Source organism: Boeremia exigua (assembly GCF_020726555.1).
Source record: "Boeremia exigua strain MPI-SDFR-AT-0100 chromosome Unknown C7974scaffold_4, whole genome shotgun sequence".
Classification (NCBI taxonomy): domain Eukaryota; kingdom Fungi; phylum Ascomycota; class Dothideomycetes; order Pleosporales; family Didymellaceae; genus Boeremia; species Boeremia exigua.
Genome location: NW_025763521.1, coordinates 1,006,867 through 1,020,850, shown reverse-complemented (window position 1 = coordinate 1,020,850; position 13,984 = coordinate 1,006,867). Strand labels below are relative to the sequence as shown.

Genomic DNA, 13,984 nt, shown 5'->3' with positions numbered 1-13,984 from the left:
ACGGCCATCAATTGCACCACCACACACCCTTCCAGAGCCAAGTGGTCCACAAGCCGGCAATGCACTCGCCTCAACCAGGTTTTAATCAAACTCAACGACATTGGCTTGCACGCGCAGATATGGCCAAGCTACATGAACCACGCATCGGTCGCTTATCGAAGTTACTACTCCTATGCAGAACTATCGCTGCGTACTCAACTTAGCCGATACGCACTCTTCGTCAAGCGCGAACCTTCGGCTCAGCCATACTACCTGGAAAACAGCTCGCGGTCCAGTACACAGAACGGATGTAGTGTGTTGAAACATTCTGTTGGACGCTTGATGAAGTATCGTGAGAATCGATACCAGACGAGCATGGTTCTACCGATCCACCTCGGCCTTCCTGCGGCGAAGGAGATATACCACCCGCATGGAAGAGCCGTTCGTTAGGAACCCACCACCGGCCGTCGGCAGCGCAAGCTAATGACTCGTCTCTTTTTCCGGCTGACTCGCCAGCACTGTCAGAACGTTGCTCTGTTCCGATACCATCAATGTTTGGGACTTTGTGGTGAGGGGTGAATACTGCTGACCGTTCATTACGCCAAGGCTCGTGCGCTGGCACTTCAGACGACGTGGTGATGTGCTCGCTGGCCGTGACACCCAATGACCCGAGTTGGACACTTCACATCAATTTCGACGCGAAAAGTATTAGCGTTTATACGTGATCGGGGCTACGCAAACCTAGTTTGACCTTGCGGTGTACCAGGTCGCGTGTTCCTTCTGACGAACAGTGTTGTCGATTCTCTACCTAGCTAACCACAACTATGACCATCCGCAGCGTCAGCTTACTCAGGTTATCGCCTGACACACCAACATTGTAGCGAAGTAATGGAGAAGACTGCGATCATGTGCGCGGCACCCAGTCCGCGTTGTAGTAATCAACGTCCACTTGGACTGACTTCCAGATCGTGTCAGACAGATGGACTAATTCTAGGCGAGTATGGTGTTAACAATGGTGTCTACCACCCAAATAAACCCAAGGAAAAAAAGTCTCATTAGGCATTTAGAGTACTACATTCTAACAAGAACGTCATTGTTTCTAGAATCAATATCGCACACATACCTACGACAGCCTACCACCCCCTCCACCTCACCCACACGTCCACAACCTCGTCCCCACCTAACTCCGAATCCACCACAAGATACCACCCAAACCCAACCCCCGCTATACACGCATGATTCGGCCAAACTGCCACCTTGTCCCCCACCCGCAACTCCTTATACTGCCCAACATCACCCTCCCAAAGAAGCACCCCATGCTCCTGACTCACCCTCCCAACCACCCACCCCGCGCCCCCCTCCCCAAACACTGCCGCGCCCTCATTCCCCAACGACCCCTCCACAATCCCCCAGCCAGAATAACTCTTACACGGCTCCCGCCCCAGCGCCAGACTGCCCCCCGAGACAAGCACCTCCGGCCGCTCGCGCTCGCCGTACACCGACGACACCTCAAGCAGCACACGCACAGCGATATCCGCATGCCGCGCGCCCCTCGCGCCCGTAGCCACCTGCTGGCAATCCAGCAGCGGGTACACGCCCGCGTGCACTTCGACCCTGCACAGCGCCTTGACGCGGTCCAGCGCCTGCCGCAACGCGGCGTCCTGCGCGCCGCTGCCCGACGCCAGGTTCTGCGCTGCGGCAACCGTGGGCGTCGCGCCGACGCTCAGCACGAGGCTTTTGCGCCGCGGCGCAGGGACGACGCGGAGCGCGCTCTCCAGGCCTGCGAATTCGGTGGCCAGCCCGGACGCGGCGTCCTGCGGGCTGGAGTTCGCGTACGAGGAGCCCAGGTGCGAGTACAAGCCTACCAACTCCACGCTCTGGCCGTCCTGCTCGGATTGCAGGATCGCGGCGATCAGGGCGGCGAGCGAGGGGGATTCGGGCGCGAGGCCGGCGCGGTGGTAGCCCGTGTCTACTTTGACGAAGAGGCCGAGGGTGGGCGTTGGGGTTGTGGCGAGGGCGGCGAGGAGGCGGGTTAGTGTGGCGGGCGAGTCGAGCATGAGGAGGATGCTTTTGGGCTGCAGTGATGCGGCGAGGGCGAGGAGCCGCGGGAGCGACGAGGGCGGGACCGGCACGCCGTAGAGAATCTACACGATTAGCACGCACTCGAGAATCTCAGCAGGAGCACGCGAAACGCACACTGGCCTCCCGCCCCCTGGCCTGCTCGCCGCGCACAAACGGCGCGAGATGCTCCGCCTCGGCCACGGTGCTGACGATGAAGTTCGCCGGCCCCTCGTGCCCGCCTTCTTTCCCCTCCCAGCTCAGCCCGTCCCCGACCATGTACCGCGAGACCTCCGTCGTCTTGTGGCTCTTCACGTGCGCCCGGAACCCGATCCCGAGCGCCCCGCACACGCGCTGCATCTCCGCGCAATGGCGGCGCACGAGCGCGCGGTCGAGGATTATAGACGGCGTGGGCAGGTCGGCGAGTTTCTTGCCCAGGAACTGGGATTTTAGGGAGGAGGGGGAGGAGAGGGGGTAGTTTTCGTTGAGCGCCATTTTGACTGTAGTGTTGGGGGTTTCGAGGGAGATATGTATATGTAGAGGTGAGGATGGAGGGGTGAGTGTTGTTCTATATCGATGATTGGGGAGGAGTCCTGGTCGGGGGACTTTATACAACGCAACTCATCACTCCGAGAGAGGGTTTTCCGCAGGGAAACACGGCAGGGCCTTTGGCTTTCGCTATCAATTCGGCCTATCGCACGACTCGTTGTAATGCGCGAGAAAGCTGGGGGTAATAGTGTCGGGGTGAAGCAAAAAGGGCGCGTGCTAAGCCTGGTTCGGTCACGGATTGCAGATTGCTAGATATGGCGCGGCGGTTGTTAATTGTCTGGGGGTAATGGTGGTGAGGTCGGACTTTGAATGTCCGGGTGGGGCAAAGTGGGGTGAGGCTGACGGACAGGAAGAGGACTGATCTGGATGGCGCGGTGGCTTCTTCACATCACAGGATAACACAATACAATATGGCTGGGGTGTAGGACTATCGTTGTTGCCTGTGAGGTTGCTGTGTACTCGTAAAGAAGACATGCTGGACCCCCGTCCACGTACTAACAGCGCCAAAGGACTACGGGACTGTTCCTGGCCATGCGCTGCTCAGCCTCCTCCGCCTCGTCAGGACGCTACCCGGACTGATGCTCCTACGTTCCGCGCCGGCAGCGCCAGCAAAACTGTTCTCGAGAATCGCGTCCTCGAGGTCGTCCTCCTCCTCGATCCTCTCAATGATCTCCCGCGGCGCATCCTCTTCAAACACCGCTTGCAGATCTGCGTGCGGGCTCATCTTGCTCCAACTCCAGAAGCCGCCGTCGAACAGCCACTTGGAGCGCTTGGTGGGTCCCGGGCCGCTGATGCTGCGTCTGCGCGTCGACTTCCACAGTGTGCGGCGCTCATGCCATGCGATTGCTAGCAGGAACGGCGCGTTAAGAACGCGGATTGCGGTGATGTTGATCTTGTGGAACCAGCGTGGCGACAGGATGAACTTGAGGGGCAGCAGGATGACGAAAGCGAGGAGGTTGAACGGCGGACGGTAGGCGAACAGTGTGTCCGACTTGACGCCTTCGAAGGTCATGACTGCGCGGCGGAACTGGATCTCTGCCGTGGAGTCGGCAGCGATCTTCGAGAAGGTGTTTGAGAGAATGGACACCAAGACCGTCAAGAAGAGCGTGTTACCAATAAACGCGTAGATGACCATCAGAACCGGACCGAGGATCTCATGGAATGTGGGCGCTTCATCGATGCCAGTGCCGTCGAGACCAAACCAAATCCACAGCATCCACTTCGAGATGGTGATCACGTTTGGTGCGTTCGCATCGGTCGCAGGGTTAGACATGCTCAGCCACTTAAGCGCCAACAAGAAACCGCCAAAGCACCAGACGGCAATGAGACTAAGCGCAGTGAACTCCTTGACCATTGCCCGCAAGGAGATAAACAGCATGTTCTCTGGCATCAGATTGAAGGCGATACGCGGGAACAGAATCGGAGAGGCTATCGCCAGCAAATCGAGTGCTTGTCTGCCTGTTTCGTCGTTTCCGAGCATCCAGCCATGCACGCGCATCCAGAAGTAGATGATGAAGATGCCTGCGAATGTGACGTCGAGGAAGGCCCAGAGTTCCTGGGTATGGACTTCCCACCCGTGCTCGAGACAGGAGACTAGTTCATCAAGTACCCAGCCACCAGCGTACAGCAAGAACACTATCTCGGCTGTCGTCAGTTTTTCGTCGTCCCGTGTGTGCATTGCCCAGCAATAGCATGCAAGTAGAAGAACGAACTGAGCGACCTCGATCATGTTTCGCGTTCGGGGTACCATCAGGCGGTACTGGTTTAGAAGTGGGGCCTTGCGTGGATCGTATAGCGATATAGGCTTGTGCTTATAATGGTCTGGAATGATGTCGATGAAAGTCGTTGGCGTGTACACAATACGTCCTCGGTACACTGCGTCAATGACCTTCTGGCTAGCGCTGCTGCTGAGAAGGATCTTGCTCTCGGAGACGATGGCAACTTCCAGCGCTGTGAGCTTCCCTTCGTAGTCGCCCTGCCCCTGGTACTCCGAGAAATGGCGCGGTGGTGATACGTCTTCTGGGGCGCCTTGGAACGGCCAGAACGGCGCTACGAGAACCTGTGCCAGCAGCAAGAGTCCGGGCTTACCAGTACTCTCTTCGTCATGTCTACGCAGGACCTTCATTGCAACCAGCTCGCACAGATTTGCTCTGGTCAGGTCCACGGTTTGATGGTGTTGCTGAAATTGCTGCTCCCGCAAGAACTGCATGCGGTTGACAAGCAGACTGTACACTGCAGCCAGTCAGCACTGAATCTGATCGCAGATTCCAAACACATACCAACAGAGATGTCTTCTTCATCGTAGAGACGGTCAACCAGGGGTTTGACAATCAAGACATTCATACGCGGTTCTCTCAGTTGCTCAACTGTATACGGGTCCTCGATAACAGCCAGTACAAGTCTTCGTATTCTGCAGAGCGTTAGCTCCAATATCACCGTATCCCACCATTGGTAGTTCTCCAGGAGTCTCCCAGATTGCAACGAGCACGCACCGGTGAATATTGTAGTACACCTTCAAACCGGAATGTGGATAAGGTGTGATCAAGTCTCTCGGTCCCGCAGGCTGACCAGTTCCATTGAAACAACCATCCGAGCCTGCATGATCCTCCTCGGGCAGCAAAGTTTCCTGCTCTTCCCTACTCTTGGCGGCACGTAAAGCATCGCTTAAGGTCCGCTGGGTCTCTGTAAGATGGGGTCGCCTAATGTGGTTTCGGAACTCAATGTGTCGCGAGGACGGGCGCTGGGCTAGTGGAGGGCGAGCTTTGGGAGAGACGTCGCCGCCATTACTCTGTACAGCAGTACTGTCGACACTATCGCGACTGCTGAAGTTGGAACTCAGTCTCGGCCGAGGAAAGGTTCCGTAGGCTGCGCCGTTGTCATTGGTGTTCCAGGCTGGGTTCGATGTTGGGCCAGACATGTGAGGCCGAAATTCTCTGGGCGTATGGATAGGCTAGATGTAGCGATGAGAAGTAACGTTGGGTGCTATTCTCCGATAAGACCTGTCGTTCTTTGAAGCTCGGCCGCTAAGGATGATCGCCCATTGACTGGCCGCAATTGAGAGATGTTGGAGCCGCTTTCTTTTAGTTTTTCACGCAGCACTTCAGTGATTATAGCATAGGATGACCAGGGTGTTGCAGACTTTGATAAGGTGGATAGCAGCTCCTGTGTGGGGGAATGGGGGCAACAGATCGTCGTGCACCACACAAATTACAGATTGATCTCCGTTTCGAATCCGCGCTAGAGTAAAAGAGGGAAAGTCACCCGCGGTTTCGATGCAGCCTACACGTCACCGCCGTCACAGTTAAACTGCGCGATCCCTTTGCATTGAACGGTAAGTAAAGATTGATTGGATATCTATATCTGCGTTTAAGTCTTTCATTCCGACGCAAAGCACCTCTCAGCGCTATCTGCATTGTTGCCCCACCAAGCTGGCATCTTGATTTGCTTTCCACTTCCAAAGAACAAAAAGATCAACAACATGTTGAAATTGAAGGCTGCGTCGAACGCCGCTGCGACGATGTAGTTGTAGCGCTTCCAAATCTTGAAGTGATGGCGGAAGATCCAGTACATCGCGACAAAGCCTCCGATGAACGCACTGAAGTATCCTGTCGATATGTTTCCGTAGAACACAGTAAGACCTGAAAAGAAGATTGTCGTATTCCAGAGGTGGAATTTGAGCTTTGAGTTCGGGAATGCACGGTGTAGTGCGTACATAACAAGCGGTGCTCCTGCGCCGACGAGGAAGCCGTAAGGCAGGATCTTCAACTCGCTGGCGCCAAACATCCTTTTAGGGCCGATGACACCATACTGTACGCCAATCGTGTTGGAACTTACAAGGCTCTGGCCTGTCCACTGGTGTAGAGGATCTGTTGTCGCCCCAGACAAGATGTCGAATTTTGTGTTGAGGACCCAACGAATCACACCGTAGTTGATGGGTATGCCTAGGATACTTCCAAAGACCTGACTGAAGAACACAGTACGTGGCGGGATATGCATGTAATGTCCGATGCGCTGATCCTGGAGCATGTACTGCGCACGATACCAGGCATCACCTGCGATGGAACCGTAGACTGATGGTCCACAAGGGTGGTGGTGACCAGCTCCCGCAGCCGTGTGGACCATGTAACCGTAGATAAGCTCGTTGAAGTCACCAATCGCAACTTGGTAGTTCGAAATGGCGTAGAGGTAGCCGAGAGGCACAACGACAACAAAACCGGTTGCGACACCAACGATCACGGTCCACCAAGGGATAAAAAGCTGGCCGGAACCTACGATTGCAAGTAAGATGACCACTCCAACAATGAACAAAGTCGCGAACCACCATCCAGGCACTTCCTTGTATGAGCGCTGGAGAACGTTCAGGCGGTCAGTGTACTGGTGATGGATGTTGGGTTCCGCGGCGCCAGTGGAGGTTTGCTGCTTCTTCGCCTCGCTTCGAGCTTTTCGTGCAGCCATATTCTTTCCAAACGTTGCCAGGATGGCAGGACCTCCAAAAGTAGCCATCCAGACAAAGGCCGACGGTAGTTTGGCGTAGTTGAAAAACGTAGCCCAAGCGAATTGCAAACCCATATATGCTGGACCGTACTCTTCCCAAGCGGTCTCGTTGAGACTGAAATCGCTGTTGACAATCTTGGCCGTGGGATATTTTGTTCCATTAGCCAGGAGTAGGGAGTTGGACATGAGACCGTGTTTATACGAGCCCAGGTTGCCCCATTTAGCTGCTGGAAGTAGGATCCAGCAGTTGAGCACGAATGCAAGGAATAGAACAGTTTGTGTCCAGAAGGGTGTAATCAAAATCGACGTGCCGTTCCAGTTGATGTTGGACCAGTCGAGACTGAGGTTCATGAAGCCCATACCTCCAAGACCAGATCCAATGAAGTTTGCAACCGGGTTCTTCGGTGCCACCCAGCACAGGAAGGCAAGCGATGAAGTCATTGGGAAGACGTACTCTGGCAGGAACTGCCAAAGTGTCATGCCAACAAGGCAAAGGAAGAATACGTGCATCTGTCTTTTAGCTAGCGGGCTGTTGCGGTCCTGTTTGCGGAATGTCTCGAATAGAGTCGTCTGCATGAGCGCCTGCGGCCATACATACTCAGGCTCCCATAGTAGCAAAGAGCGTGCAATAGCGGCGATAGCGTAGCCCACCCAAACGATGGCCAGCATGAAGAAGATAGCCACGGCAGGGTTGATCTTCGTGTCGTACCATAGCTCGGCCATGCTTATCGGGGTATAGCCTAGGTTGTAGGTCGCTCCAGACGCCGCAGTCAGAGTCACTAAAACATGCTCCTTAATACTCCATGGTGCAGGGTTGAGATTAAACCCATAGCCAAAAGGCAAATTTATTTGCCAGGCTGGCAGAACTTTCGCTAATCCATGGCCGACGTAGTGACAAGCAATCTGCACAAAAAAGACCGAGTATGGTGCCTGAGTTGTGCGGTAATGGCTCATCTGAGACAAGAAGGCTCCTGGTACGATGAATAGAATGCAGAGAACGAAGTAGCGGAAGGTGATGGTCGGAAGAGTAGGGTCATCCTCGAGCGAGACGGTCTGGCGCACAATAAGAGGCAACTGTGCGATTTCGGGGTCATCATGAGCTTCTTCTTCGACGATCGCGGTGTCGTCGAGTCCAGATAATGTTTGAGCCTCTGTGGTGTTGAGAGCGCCCTTGTCGTAGGCGGATGACCCGGGGTGGCTTGAGACAGGGCTAAGCTTGGCCGTCGCCGTCGCCTTGTCGGCCTTTAGGTCGTCGGTCATCTTGGCAGGCTTCTTCTCTGTTCACTTTTCCAGTCCTGGCACTTCTTAAACACCATGATTTCCAATCGCTCGATCAATTGCGCCATTCGAGGTTTGCATTGTGTATCTTCATAGCTTGCCCGCTACGGCGAATTTTACGTCTTCGTTTGCCCGATCGTCCAACGACAGCGCCACTTCCCTGTCGAAGCTTCATTCTTTCTCCACCAAAAGCCGCTAGTTCGATGCTTGATTAAAACTTTGCTCTCGGCAACCCACCCACCCTTACACTCCGGCAGTTGCGGAGATATAAGAGCGAGGTAATCAATCTTTGGTTTGAGGTGGCAGAACAATGTTCGTGACAAGGACCTGTGAAAATAATGGAAGGACTTCACGTAGCAGCTCCTTCTGTCTGTTGTCAATAAATCACTTCTGTAGGTGTACTCTTCGTGTGGCAAGACACGGTCCGATCAGTGCGCGCGGTGCCTGTTATTAATCAACTCGGAGCCGCGCAAGCATTCGTCCGCTTGGATTGGCCAGAAGACATGGCATCCTAGAGGTATATTGTGGGGCAGAATACCTGCGTAGAAGCAGGATTATCATCAATACTCCTTCGCTTGGTGAAACGTATTTGCGCAACCTGTGGCAACTGAGGCAGATGTCCACAATTCTTACCGAATGTGTAACCTTCAGGCATCGCTCGCGCCTTCCAAGTATGTGTTTGCCCGTCCTTGCTCTTGATAGCTTGGCGACGTCGGTCCAGAACTGGATACTCTCACTATTCACTCGTGGACTTTCAATTTCTTGCCGAAGATGATCAAATGGACGAGTTTCTGATATAGATGCTAACGCTCTAGAAAATGAGTATGTAAGTAGAAATAACAACAATGCTCGAGTAGCTGTCGCTACGGGTATCCTGAAATGCTATAACAACGATGGAATGCAACCACATGAGCAAAACGTATTCGACACACCCAAAATGATCCTACAGATCATCATTACCGCGCGACGAAATCGACACTGGCGATGGAGGCGGTTGGGAGCTGTCGGTATTCTGTCGCTTTGTAATTCTGGTTTCGTCGTCCTCATCTCGCAAGCGCTTGAGCGGAGGTGACGCAGCTGACGAGTTACGGTCTGTGTCCACCTCCATTGGGGTCGAACCAGTTTCGATCGGTTGGAAAAGTGTATTCTCTTTTCTTCTTTGCACAGCCCTTTTCCACTGTGTGATAGCGTACGCGGCTAATGCAACACGTTCGAATGGAGATATCTTGGCCGGCTTGATGGTGATCCAATCGATTTTCCTCAGGCCGATGAGTTGTTTGTTCTCAAACGCCTTTGACAGCTTCTGCGCCAGATACTCAATCTGCGGTTGACTGAGTTTCTCTTCCTTCAGGGCGAACCGTAACGTAAGGTAGCCTCTAGGCTCCAGCTGGACCCGTGGCTTTTGAGGTGCCAGTCCAGCTCTCGGCTTCAACGGCGCCAGGAGTATATTTTGTTCGTTAGGAAGTCGGAACCAAAGCTGAGACGGGGTGTCATGACGTCGTTCGTCCATGCAAATGAGCTGGTTGAGATGAAACGTGGAGAATGGCCTGTCATTGTACTCATTGGCGAGATCCGTAAGCTTATCGATCAACACGCGAGTGAAGGATCTATCGCCGGGAGACGAGGTCGTTTCGTTGTGCGGGCAAGCGCTCAGCAGCTCAAACTTCCTGATAGATTGTTTGGCTGACTTTGCTATATTGCTCGAATAGCAGGTGTCTAAGATGGTAAGAACATCGGAATCCAGAATATCGTCTTTCAAAATCTGCTCGGCCCTGTTCCAGTTGGCATGCGCATCCTTCTGAAACCCCTTCCCTCGAACGGGATTTATCGCGGCAGTCAGCTGGAGATACTTCTCAGCTTCGCGCCAAACGCCATGTCCGGTGTAGTATATGATCAGGAGATTGTTCGGTCCGTTATGCTTCTCGGCAAAGGCGCTGACACGACTATTGAGCTGTAGCTGCGGCTTGCCCTTAACGTTGAGTTCGACGGTTTCGGTGTCGTATCGAAAGCGGTCACGGAAGATGTTTTCAAGTTCTTGTGCCTGCTTGTTGTTAGTGCCTGCAATTTGCAAGTAGAGTCTACCCACATACCTCACTCTTCGTGTTGAGGTCATCAAGATAGTCGGCCCACTTGATAATCAGTACAGCGACATGAGAGTAACCCTCAGAGAGCACCATGTGTCTCGCCATAGCCTCGTCCCACCACATGCGCATGAGTGCGGCACGCTTCTTGTCCGCATCCTCTATGGGGCTCACGCTACTTGGTTGCAGCGGAGCGTCAAGCGATACATATTGTTCTGTAGCTGGCGCTATCTCCTCGATCGAATCGACTCGGAAGTCAGCATGGGTGTGAAAGACCTTGTTTGCGAGAGCATTGATGCCATGAGAAGACATATTGACATCCACAGCTTTCACGATGCGCGAAGGGGGGCCGAGGGAAGAAGACATGGCATTTGATGGTCAAGGCAGCATGGAGCATCAACGCTGAGAGTGTCGCAGCGGTCGTCCAAATATTATGACAGATCCACTGAGGCTGTCAGCCCCCATATTGATAGGATTGTTGACGGCAGAGTGGTTCGCATTTAGCAGCGGCTCACCCCGCCCGTAAGCGCGCTACCTTGTGCGCTTACAAACCCCTGCCCACCGCACAGTGGGGGCCAAAGCAAACCTCATAGTACATACATCGACCTCCCACTACGATTTTAAGGGTGAGCGAGAGCGACGAGCTGTCGCGTATTAAAGCCTCAACTCCTCTATCTGACAGCGGCGGGGGATGGCGCTTCACACCGAGGGGGCTAGTCAACCTGTGTTGGAGATCTCATGCATAGCCATGCGGTGAGGCGGCTGTGCACAGCTCACCCACTTCGTTTGGGGGCCAGAAACCCTTTGCAGCCTTAGGCAGTTAGTTGCCTAGGAGGCCTGCAGGAAGGCAATGTATAATATCAGACAGCCTTCTCTTGAAGGGCTCCAAGACTAGCAAACCGCTTTTATACCGCCTCCTTTACAAGTCCTGCTTCTGAAAGCTATGTCGGTTGCACCTATGCAGACCAACGATTACGACAGTGCGCCTTTGCAGGCGACCGAGGTCGGCCGCGCCGTGATGATGTTGCCACTCAGGCTGATGCAGCGCAGGACGAGCCCCATCTGGACTCCGTAAACGATGAGGAGCACCCAGCAACGAAGTCAGGCGTGCGCAACTCGCGCGAGGTTGTCATGGCAAGCAGAGACAGTCGCCATATCGCGAAGTCTTGCTGACAGATGGCAGCAAAATGCAAAATTTGGCAAAGGCGACTGGGTACACATGTCTGTCATCGCGAACGGCAGCAGGAGCAAAGGCGTTTTCAAAATCTATGCCCTCGTGTACAACCCTGCCGGATGGGTTGATTACCAGCTGATTGATCCCTACACAAATCAGCTCCACAATCGAGGTGCTGCGGTTCGTGAGAGAGACCTGAAAGCTGGGCAATGATGAGGCGCAGCGTAGACCAGGATGCGCGTGGCAGTGTTGACCGGTTTTGATTTTCACTGCGGCTGAGGCTGATCCTCGACCAATAGATTCTGATGTTTAGGGAGGCTGGGTGCTTTGAAGGTATGGTCAGAGTCTCGGACCTGTGATCGTTCCTTCTTCCTTGCCTCATTAACCGCTGCCTGGATGCTGTTAAGATACTTCACCCGCCACAATTCCCATTGAGCCACAGTACCCTCTCGCATCACTAGTTCGTTTACTCTCTGATTCCTGCGACCTTGACTTTGGTGCTTGTCAGCTTTTGGCGTTTCGGTTGCTGTTGCTATTCTTGCTTCCATCGCACCCCGCGAAAATGGCACACTCGCGACCCTTGACAGGCGACACGTTCATCGACGAGAAGACACCGGTATCGCCCACAAACACAGATCTAAGCACTCTGCAAGGCGATGCCATCATCGAGATCGGAGAAGATGACGTTTCGAACGTAGGGCATCATCTGGATGCCAGTCCCGTAGTCAATGTTGAGGATGCACAGCCTGGTACGTGACCAAAACGTCCCGTGTCAGCCCCAGACATTGCGCTCCACACATTTTCGTTCTCGCATTTTATGCGTTGACGATCTGTGCCTGTGTCTATTGCGAATGAATCAAGCAAAAAAATGCTTCATAGTCATTGCGACAACAACGAAGATAAGGCAAATATCCTTGACACCTTCTGACCAAGAGCAGGAGATGAAAAGCGACCCGGCTTTTTGCGACGAGTGACCGGCTCATTCAAGATCAAACCAGAACCCTTCCATGTAACGGAGACAAAAACAAGAACCCGTAAGCTTACTGAATCTGTCAGCAACGACTTCTACATCTGTCGGGAACTGACTTCCGCCAACAGTGGAGAACAATCCAAACGGATACCCACGTCTTGCGACCTTTCAAGCCAGTGATGCAAACTTCGGACTATACAGGTCTTATGGCTACTTACACTCGCGTATCCTTCTTGACTACCAAGACGAGATCACTGAGCTTGAGAAGGAGCTTGATAATTGTGATTGGGATGACTATGATGAGGATTCAGATCTCCCGAAGCGCCGCTGTGCAGGCCCTGATGACGAAGGAGGTGACCGGACACGCAGAACAGTCCTTCGCGAGATCAAAACGAAATTGATGGAATACGGTATGGTTTCCACTCTAGTATTCAGGGTATCGACTGATTTGGCATACAGACGAGGTTCTTCTAAACGTCCGGAGATTGGAATCCTTCCAAAAGCCATCAGATCGTGACTACCGCAGCGTTCGCCGTTATTACAACAACACCAAGCCACTCATGGATGGCGAAATGGATTCAATCCGCTGTAAAGAAGACATTGTATCGATCAGTAATGGCCGCGAGCGAGCAGCTTTCGATGGCGGCGTTGAGACGTTGATTGGCCAAGTCGATGGCACTCTTCAAAAGTGGTTCAATCTCAAGCAGCCACCGCTTTTGGTAAGAAGAGTTCACCAAAGCCTAAGTCTGGGCAGACTCTAACCCTACAACAGAGATACTTCCGTACCCCCGAGCTTGCAGCGAAGACCAAGAACACAGACGTCTCCTTGTACAGTGCTACCCGGATCGACAAAATGGTCAACATCTTCATCACCTTCGTCATCTTTGTTTTATTAGTTGTACCAATTGGTAAGTTGTCATCACGTGCACAATTGCACTGTGTCTGTACTAACTTCATCAGTTACTATGTACAAGTTGACAAGTACCATCGACATAGACGGCGCCTCACCAGCCGTCACATCTCAAAACACATTCAACGCTGTCGGTGTACTGATTGTCTTCACGCTCTTATTCAGTGCAGCACTTTCAGTTCTGACCAAAGCCGCAAGACACGAAATGTTCGCGGCCTCTGCAGCGTATTGTGCTATTTTAGTGGTTTTCATCGGTAATTTTACTGGGCCAAATAACTAGCAGCGAAAGCTGTAATGACTTAACGATCTTGACGACTATATACCTAATGCCGAAATTTCGGATGTACTACGCATCTATGACTTCATACGTGTCGTTCCTAGTCGCACTGTGACAACATGCGTTGACTGGTTTCCTATCCTCCCTCCACAAACATTATCTCAAGCGGATCCGCTGCCATCAAGGACAAGATTCCGTTGATCTGCTCCGTTGC

General features: G+C 53.2%; 6 protein-coding genes across 6 annotated transcripts; 2 read left to right on the top strand and 4 right to left on the bottom strand.

Annotated features, from left to right (window-relative positions):
- Positions 1 to 1,075: 1,075 nt before the first annotated feature.
- On the bottom strand, positions 1,076 to 2,989 carry C7974DRAFT_450768 (uncharacterized protein). The gene is made up of 2 exons (XM_046145756.1): positions 2,176 to 2,989; positions 1,076 to 2,123 (listed from the first exon to the last, which is right to left on the bottom strand). The coding sequence occupies exons 1-2, from the start codon at positions 2,530 to 2,532 to the stop codon at positions 1,113 to 1,115; spliced, it is 1,368 nt and encodes a 455-aa protein (XP_045998968.1). The 5' UTR covers positions 2,533 to 2,989; the 3' UTR covers positions 1,076 to 1,112.
- Positions 2,990 to 5,760, bottom strand: C7974DRAFT_390171 (uncharacterized protein). Its single transcript, XM_046141448.1, has 3 exons — positions 5,079 to 5,760; positions 4,866 to 4,996; positions 2,990 to 4,818 (listed from the first exon to the last, which is right to left on the bottom strand). Exons 1-3 carry the CDS (start codon positions 5,501 to 5,503, stop codon positions 3,098 to 3,100), a joined length of 2,277 nt encoding a protein of 758 aa, XP_045998967.1. The 5' UTR covers positions 5,504 to 5,760; the 3' UTR covers positions 2,990 to 3,097.
- A 23-nt stretch (positions 5,761 to 5,783) lies between these two features.
- On the bottom strand, positions 5,784 to 8,795 carry C7974DRAFT_390169 (putative OPT oligopeptide transporter). The gene has a single exon (XM_046141447.1). The coding sequence runs from the start codon at positions 8,338 to 8,340 to the stop codon at positions 5,962 to 5,964; it is 2,379 nt and encodes a 792-aa protein (XP_045998966.1). The 5' UTR covers positions 8,341 to 8,795; the 3' UTR covers positions 5,784 to 5,961.
- A 315-nt stretch (positions 8,796 to 9,110) lies between these two features.
- On the bottom strand, positions 9,111 to 11,305 carry C7974DRAFT_147551 (uncharacterized protein). Its single transcript, XM_046135703.1, has 2 exons — positions 10,449 to 11,305; positions 9,111 to 10,399 (listed from the first exon to the last, which is right to left on the bottom strand). Exons 1-2 carry the CDS (start codon positions 10,803 to 10,805, stop codon positions 9,302 to 9,304), a joined length of 1,455 nt encoding a protein of 484 aa, XP_045998965.1. The 5' UTR covers positions 10,806 to 11,305; the 3' UTR covers positions 9,111 to 9,301.
- Positions 11,306 to 11,382: 77 nt separating this feature from the next.
- On the top strand, positions 11,383 to 11,826 carry C7974DRAFT_411210 (uncharacterized protein; the record flags this gene model as incomplete). Its single annotated transcript, XM_046143539.1, has 3 exons — positions 11,383 to 11,442; positions 11,490 to 11,567; positions 11,623 to 11,826. The coding sequence occupies 3 exons, from the start codon at positions 11,383 to 11,385 to the stop codon at positions 11,824 to 11,826; spliced, it is 342 nt and encodes a 113-aa protein (XP_045998964.1).
- Positions 11,827 to 12,175: 349 nt separating this feature from the next.
- On the top strand, positions 12,176 to 13,773 carry C7974DRAFT_306998 (uncharacterized protein; the record flags this gene model as incomplete). The annotated part of the gene is made up of 6 exons (XM_046138108.1): positions 12,176 to 12,362; positions 12,549 to 12,647; positions 12,712 to 12,993; positions 13,043 to 13,302; positions 13,356 to 13,491; positions 13,544 to 13,773. 6 exons carry the CDS (start codon positions 12,176 to 12,178, stop codon positions 13,771 to 13,773), a joined length of 1,194 nt encoding a protein of 397 aa, XP_045998963.1.
- Positions 13,774 to 13,984: the final 211 nt, after the last annotated feature.